The sequence below is a fragment of the Piliocolobus tephrosceles genome, chromosome 9 (genome assembly GCF_002776525.5).
Source record: "Piliocolobus tephrosceles isolate RC106 chromosome 9, ASM277652v3, whole genome shotgun sequence".
Taxonomy (NCBI): Eukaryota; Metazoa; Chordata; class Mammalia; order Primates; family Cercopithecidae; genus Piliocolobus; species Piliocolobus tephrosceles.
Genome location: NC_045442.1, coordinates 36673341 through 36680429, shown reverse-complemented (window position 1 = coordinate 36680429; position 7089 = coordinate 36673341). Strand labels below are relative to the sequence as shown.

General features: G+C 53.5%; 1 protein-coding gene across 2 annotated transcripts in view; it reads right to left on the bottom strand.

Moving 5' to 3' along the window:
* The window catches only part of SLIT1 (slit guidance ligand 1), a 186967-nt gene that overhangs the window by 37918 nt on the left and 141960 nt on the right, over nucleotides 1-7089 (bottom strand). For both annotated transcript variants that reach the window (XM_023206301.3, XM_023206302.3), the window contains exons 19-22: nucleotides 6615-6758; nucleotides 6151-6317; nucleotides 3259-3391; nucleotides 626-694 (exon numbers count right to left, since the gene is read on the bottom strand). In XM_023206301.3, coding sequence (XP_023062069.2) covers nucleotides 626-694; nucleotides 3259-3391; nucleotides 6151-6317; nucleotides 6615-6758 — 513 coding nt within the window. The remainder of the gene's footprint in view (nucleotides 1-625; nucleotides 695-3258; nucleotides 3392-6150; nucleotides 6318-6614; nucleotides 6759-7089) is intronic.

Here is a 7089-nt window from a genome sequence, read left to right as displayed (position 1 = left end):
TGTGTGTGTGTGTGTGTGTGTGTGTGTGTGTGTGTGTGTGTGTGTGTGACGGAGTTTCGCTCTTGTTGCCCAGGCTGAGTGCAATGGCGCAATCTCGGCTCACTGCAACTTCCACCTCCTGGGTTCAAGCTGTTCTCCTGCCTCAGCCTCCCAAGTATCTGGGATTACAGGCATGTGCCACCGTGCCCAGCCAATTTTGTATTTTTAGTAAAGATGGGGTTTCTCCATGTTGGTCAGGCTGGTCTTGAACTCCAACGTGAGTTCGAGAGGTTATCCGCCTGCCTCGGCCTCCCAAAGTGCTGGGATTACAGGTGTGAGCCACAGCACCCGGCCAGGATAACCCCTCTTAACAGTCACGACCAGCCTCAAGAGAGCTTTGGGGAGATGGCCTGGGCAGGAGGAGGAGGCAGGTCCAACCCAACAGGGCCTGGAACTATGTAATTGCCAATGATGGCCACTAGGTGGCAAAACAGCTCTAGGCACAGCTGTTTCCAGAGGGGAGTGGGGAAAAGGAAAAAAGCAGAATCTGCCCACAAGTGAGGTCTGTAGGAAATTCCAGGAAAGCCAGAGTCCTGACGGTTAGATGCCAAAGGCCCTCCTGTCCTCAAGCGGCCTGGATACTTACACGAGCTGCAGGTACTTGAAGGTAGACAGCTGTCCCGGAACCAGCGTGAACTGGTTCCCGTCCAAATAGCTGCAGAGACAACGCAGCGGTGTTAGTGCCCATCTCCACCTCTGGTGGTGCCCCACGCTGGGGACAGCCTTCCCTGCAGCCAGGGACTTCTCTCTCATTTCCTCTCCTCCACATAGGCCACACGATGGGCCCAGAATTGCTTATAGGAGGAGAAAATATGTACATCGTTGAAGCCATTTGGGAAGGTGCCACCCAAAGGACTTGGTAAAAAGCCAAGAGTCACATGGCCTCTCTTGGTTCCCTTCTCACTTCCCTTCTCACCCTCCCAGCTTCCTCCTTGTCCATGGACACTCCCTGAGCCCCTACCTTCCCCTCCCTGCTCTGCTCTTTTCCTGGCCAAATAGATCTGAAATGCATGTTACTGGGCCCTGCCAGCTCCCAGGGCCCCCTCTCCACCTGCTGGCATGGCCTGTGAAGCTGATTCACAGCCAGACTGCCCAATCAGTTTCCCTCATTCCATCAGCACCCCTCTGCCTTCCTGCCTTCCAGGCTCTGTGCCCTGATGTCACTTCTCCACCTTGCTCTGCAGCCAGTGCCACCGTGGCTCTCTCACGGCTTCCTTTCATTGCACTGTCATGCCACCCACCGACTTTACACCACCACCCATGCCCGGGCTCCTGTTGCAGTCTCTTCTGTCTGTTCTCTGCACCTTGGACCTCGCTTCTGGCCTCCACTCTACTCACTGCTATCCAAGTCACTGTCCTTAAAACCAAGCCCACCAAAATCCTCCTAAGCCCTAAGATTCCCAAGGTTCCCATTTCTACAGGATAGAGCTTGGGATTCAAGATGCTCTGAACCTCCCCCTCTTCCCTTCATCATTGACCATTCATGCCTGCAGCCTGAAGGTTGCTAAGCAGTGGCCCAATGCCAGGTGCTGAGCCAAGCTGGACTCCAGCACAGGATCCCCGTACCCCCAATAACTACAGCCTGCAGGACAGCTCTCCCCCCACTTCCCAAAAGTCCCAGAGAGGAGCAAAAGCAGGGCTGTGCTCATCCTTACCCCTCGGTCTGCATCATACAAACTGACTTCCCACCCATCTCATTTGATCCTCGAAGCAGCCCTTGTCCATATACCCAAGTAGTCCCATTTCACAGATGACAAAACTGAGGTTTAGAGAAGTTAAAAGATTTTCGCAAGCTCTGAACTTCAGCATCTTCAGTCAAAGAAAGTAGACTACCCCACCCTTCCCATTATTCTCAGGGCTGCTAGGAGGCTCTAAGGAGAAAACAAGGACTCATGAGGTCTGTAGGACACTAACTCTGTAGTAGAAAACAGGGTGAAGATGGGGCAGGCTGGGCCCAGGAAAAGGCCCATAGTGGTTGATGTGCTTGTGAAGAAAAGGCCAGCCTTGCTGGTAATGCACGAAACAACAAATGAAAGCTTCATCACTGGTCGCGGGAGTGGGGGAGAAAAGCTCAGCTTTGGAGGCCTGGAGGGATCGACCCCAGGGCACAGGAAGAGGTCAGAGGTCAGGAGCTGGCCAGAGCCTTTCATCGGGAGGTGTCTGCTGAAGAGGTCCCAGGTCTCCATCCCTGTTTGTCAAATGCATCTATGTCCAATCCTCCACGTGCGCTCAGATACCAAATACCACTCAGCCAGGATTTCAGCACCACCATACTCAGTGCTGACCCAGGGAAGCAAGAAGGCCACCTTCTCACATTGTCAGTGGGAGTGCAAAGGAAACAGATTTTCTTGGAAGACCATCAGGCAAAAGGCAGCAAGAGTCCTAAAAACGCACTGCTCTTTGACTGGTGATTTCAGTGAAGGGGTGTTAGCATTGGTTCTATTTATGACAGTAAAAAAAAAAATTGGGGCCGGGCACGGTGGCTCAAGCCTGTAATCCCAGCACTTTGGGAGGCCGAGACGGGCGGATCACGAGGTCAGGAGATCGAGACCATCCTGGCTAACACGGTGAAACCCCCTCTCTACTAAAAATACAAAAACTAGCTGGGCGAGGTGGTGGGCGCCTGTAGTCCCAGCTACTCGGGAGGCTGAGGCAGGAGAATGGCGTAAACCCGGGAGGCAGAGCTTGCAGTGAGCTGAGATCCGGCCACTGCACTCCAGTCCGGGCGACAGAGCGAGACTCTGCCTCAAAAAAAATAAATAAATAAAAATAAAAATAAAAATAAAAAATAAAAAAACATTGGAAACAATTTAAATATGCAACAAAAGGGGGTTTGTTATCTGGATCATAGCAGATTCCTGTGAAGAACATTCCACTGCTGGTACAAAAATCACATTTGTAAGTCTTCACAACACAGGAGCGTGAGACAATGATAGGTGGGAAAGCAATGTCTTCCTTATTTTAAAGGCAGAGCTTAAAGGGACGAATCATTCGCTGCCATGTGGTATCAGGTGACCGCAGAGGGGGAATCAAAGAGAAGCTCAAAGCCTTCCTGGAGGCAGTGTTTTCTGCAAAGCCCAAACTCCAGCTCCTAGTCAGCTAATGCCTGCCCTTGGTCACCTCCTCCTCCCACTGCCAGGCCCCAGCCCCTCAGGAAATGTCCCCACTGTCCCCGTCCGGTGGACCCCCGTGAAGGGGGCAAGGCCTTGAGCTACTCACAGTTCTGTGACATTCTTGGGAATGCCCTTGGGCAGGGCCCGCAGGTGCTTGTTGCTGCATCGGACCACGGTGTCCAGGCAGGCACACTCCTGTGGGCACTGCGGGCGGGGCAGGCAGCCCCCCTCCTCCTGGCCTAGGGAAGAAGGCACAAAGTCCCTGTCAGGAAAGGGGACGAGCCGCTGTAGGGCCTCCTATAGTCAGGGCCATGCTCTGGGGTCTCTCAGAACAGAAGATCCCTCTGACACTACCTTTGCCATCAGCAAGTCTCTGCACCACACCTCCCCCCAGGCCACCACCACCACTAGGACTGAGGCCCCCAGAGCAGTTTTGAGGTTAAAATAGGTCTTGAGTTGATCTCTTTCTCCTCAAACTCAAAGTGGACCTGGTCGAGGTAGGGCAGGAGGATGGCCCGCACACCATCCCGTCCCTGGAGTGCCTGCTACTCCGGGCGCCGGATCGACGTTGTCTCCTCAGCAGTGCAGTCAGGGGTGCAGCCTTGCCCCTAGAATGCAGGCAGGAGGAGGACGGAGACCTGGGCCTCTTTTCTCCTCTTTCTTCATTGATAGAGTCCAGTGCCTAGTGCAGTGCCTGGCACGCAGCAGCCCTCAAAACACATGAGTTGAGTGAATGAATGAACAAGTGGATGAATTTCCATTTTACTGAGCTCTGGAGACGTTAGGCAACTTGCTTGACTCATAAAGTTGGTCCAAGGCAATGCAGAGTCTGAGCCGAGGTCTGGCTGAAGCAAAATCTGAGCCCTCGATACCACACCATCCCTTCATTGATTGATTCATCTATTCAATAAATCTGTGTCTTCCTTTCCGCTGATTGGGTGTCCGAGAGATGATGATATCACCACGGTCAGAGTTCTTGAGGACACTGGGATGCTGGTAGTACATGCTCCCCGGCGACAGTGACCATCAGTGACGCAGGCCCCACATGATAAGGGTGAAGTCACTGAGTCCTCAGAACAGCTGTCTAGTGAATGTGTTACTATCAGCCCATTGGAGCAATGAGGAAACTAAGGACAGAGTGGTTCAGAAACTTGCCCCAGCCTGGAGCAAGCAGCCTGCCTCCAGAACCTGCTCCATTGGCCACCAGGTTCTCAGCAGCAACATCTTAGTAATATTCACATCCTTTCACCTCTAGGAAGCTGTTCTAGCGGGGAGTGGAATATATGTGTAGGGAGCATCTAGAAGGGTGCTCCTGGCAGCACGATGCATTGGAGTGGGACTGGGGAGGCTGTCTGAATGCCCAGCAGCAGGGGCTGCTTACATCAATTGTGGCGCCTTCCAGATAGCGGTTTTCACAGGTGGCCCTGCAAGATCCTTTGTGTGCCACACTCGTGCACGTGAGCACACAGCAAAGATCTGGAAAGCCACATAGCAAATGTCCACAGGAGTTATCCAGAGACGGGGCATGGGAGTTAGGGGGGTAGCGGGCATATCCGTAATTTTTTTTTTTTTTTTTTTTGAGACAGATTCTCATTCTGTTGCCCAGGCTGGAGCGCAACGGTGCAGTCTCAGCTCACTGCAGCCTCCACCTCCCGAATTCTAAAGATTCTCCTGCCTCAGCCTCCCAAGTAGCTGGGACTACAGGCATGCGCCACCACGCCTGGCTAATTTTTGTATTTTTAGTAGAGAGAGGGTTTCACCATGTTGGCCAAGCTGGTCTTGAACTCCTGACCTCAGGGATCTGCCCGCCTCAGCCTCCCAAAGTGCTGGAATTACAGGCATGAGCCTCCGAACCTGGCCTGTCAGTAACTTTTTTTAATCCTCCTTCTGGTTGTCCTTGGTTGTTGTTGTTTTTAAGGAATGAGGATGCATTTCTTTTGTAATAAGAATGATAAAAGGAAACTGTATCTTGGAAAAAATAATGCTTCCAAAGGATAGTTAATGGCATGAGAAAATGCCCCAAATACTTAGTTAGGTTTTAAACAAATCAGAATTTTGTAAAAAGACTTGCAAGCTATTATTGTATGAATTCATAAAAGATATATGTAAATAGTACAGAGTCTTTTTTTAATTTTAGAAGTCAGAAGCAAAAGTATTCTTAGAAAATTCATTACTTTTGTTTAGAAAAATACCCTGATGGTGTTTCTTGGGGTGAAAGTCAAAGCTCCCCACTGCCACGTGGCCTGGCCGGGCCAGCTGAGGGTGGAGCTGCCACCGGACTGGGCTATTGGGGGTGGGGGGTAGAGGGCAAGAAAGGGAGAGACCAGGGAGAAGGGAGGCAACTTAGCACCCAGAAGCGGAGAAGGGAGCTGGAAGCTGAGGTCAGCCAGGGAGATATTCCCTGCGGCAGGGTGCTGAGAGATGCTAAGGACAGGATGGCTGCACTGAGAAAAATCTGCTTCCTACAGTGACGACCTGTGCTTGGTGCTGTGGGGATAAAATGAGGGATGGGGCTACCCTGAGAAGTCCCAGGAAACAGGGCATTGGAGCAGAGTGACTAGGGTTTCCTACATACAGGGGAGGGGGATTTAAAAGGGTTCCATTGCATATCAAGATAAGGTGACCCCATGAGTCTGGAGCACTTAGGGACAGTCAAAAGGCAGGTCTGAGTTCACCAAAATTACAGAAAGAAACTAAAACAGGAACTGTTTTCTCTGAGCGATAGGATAAGAGGTAAAGTTTATTTCCTTCTTTTATCCGTATTTTCCCATTTTTTAAGGATAGGAACTTTATTGCTCTTATAACCACACAAAGACACCACCAGGCAGGGGCATCTCCTCGCCTCTCCTGAAAACAGGGCCTCCCCTCCCCACCAAACCTCTCCCCTCAAGGGCCTGCCAAGGGGTGCTGCCTGTCCACCCCCATCTTCCTAACCTGCCCCACTCCACTGGTTGGACCCAGGGCTCCCTCTCCCTCGCCACCGGGGGCCACGAATTACCTTCCTCACACCTAAAGTCAGGGAAGGCCACGTCCTGCAGGGGAATCTGCCGCAAGAAGTCAGGGTTCTGGCATCGCGGGTTCCCCGTCACGATCTTGCGCTTCCGTAGCCAGCCCCCCAGCCAGGCCAGCTGGCAGTTGCAGTTGAAAGGGTTGGCCAGGAGGTTCCTGGAAGAGGCAGGCCAGGCGGCCATGGAGACACTCGGCCCCTCTCAGCGGTCCCAGCAAACCCCTCTTGTCCACCACGGCCACACGGCACTGTCTCCCAGACCACCACCCGTCACCAAGAGGACTGGCTCTCAGGACCGGAGGGAGACCTCGAAATGTGGAACCCACGTTTTAGCAAACCAAAAAGACCCAGCACCCCCGGGATGAGCGCTTTCAAAGGGGCTGCCCGAGAGGACCACGCCCTTGGGACAGTTGCTTCCAGAGCCCCCGCCCGCCTGTCCTGGAGGCCGGACTCACAGCGTGGAGAGGGACTGGAGGGTGTCGAAGGCCCCTGGGGACACGGTGGTGATCTGGTTGTCGTAGAGCGACAGGAGCCGGACGTTGCGCAGGCCCGTGAAGCTGTCGTTGTGGATGCAGCTGATGCGGTTGTTCCGCAGCATCCTGGGGAGGAGTAGGGGAGGGGAAGGGGGCCCTTGCAGGCCTGCCAGCCATCCACCTGGGCCACGCAGCTTCAGCCACCGTGGCTCGTTCACAGCTCTCCTCCACAGACCCCGAGCCGCAGAGCCAGGAACCCACGCCAGTCAGGCCCCGGTCAGGTGAGGCAAGTTCTACACACCTGTGCCCACTCCAGACACCCTCCCTGCCTCTGAGAAGCCTCGAGGCTCTGTCTCCCTCTCTTGCTGCCATTGTCCCGGCCCCCATGCTGGCCTCGCCTCCACGCCCTGGGTGACCAGAGTTCCTGCCCGTCTTTAGGCCACGCTCCACATCAGTG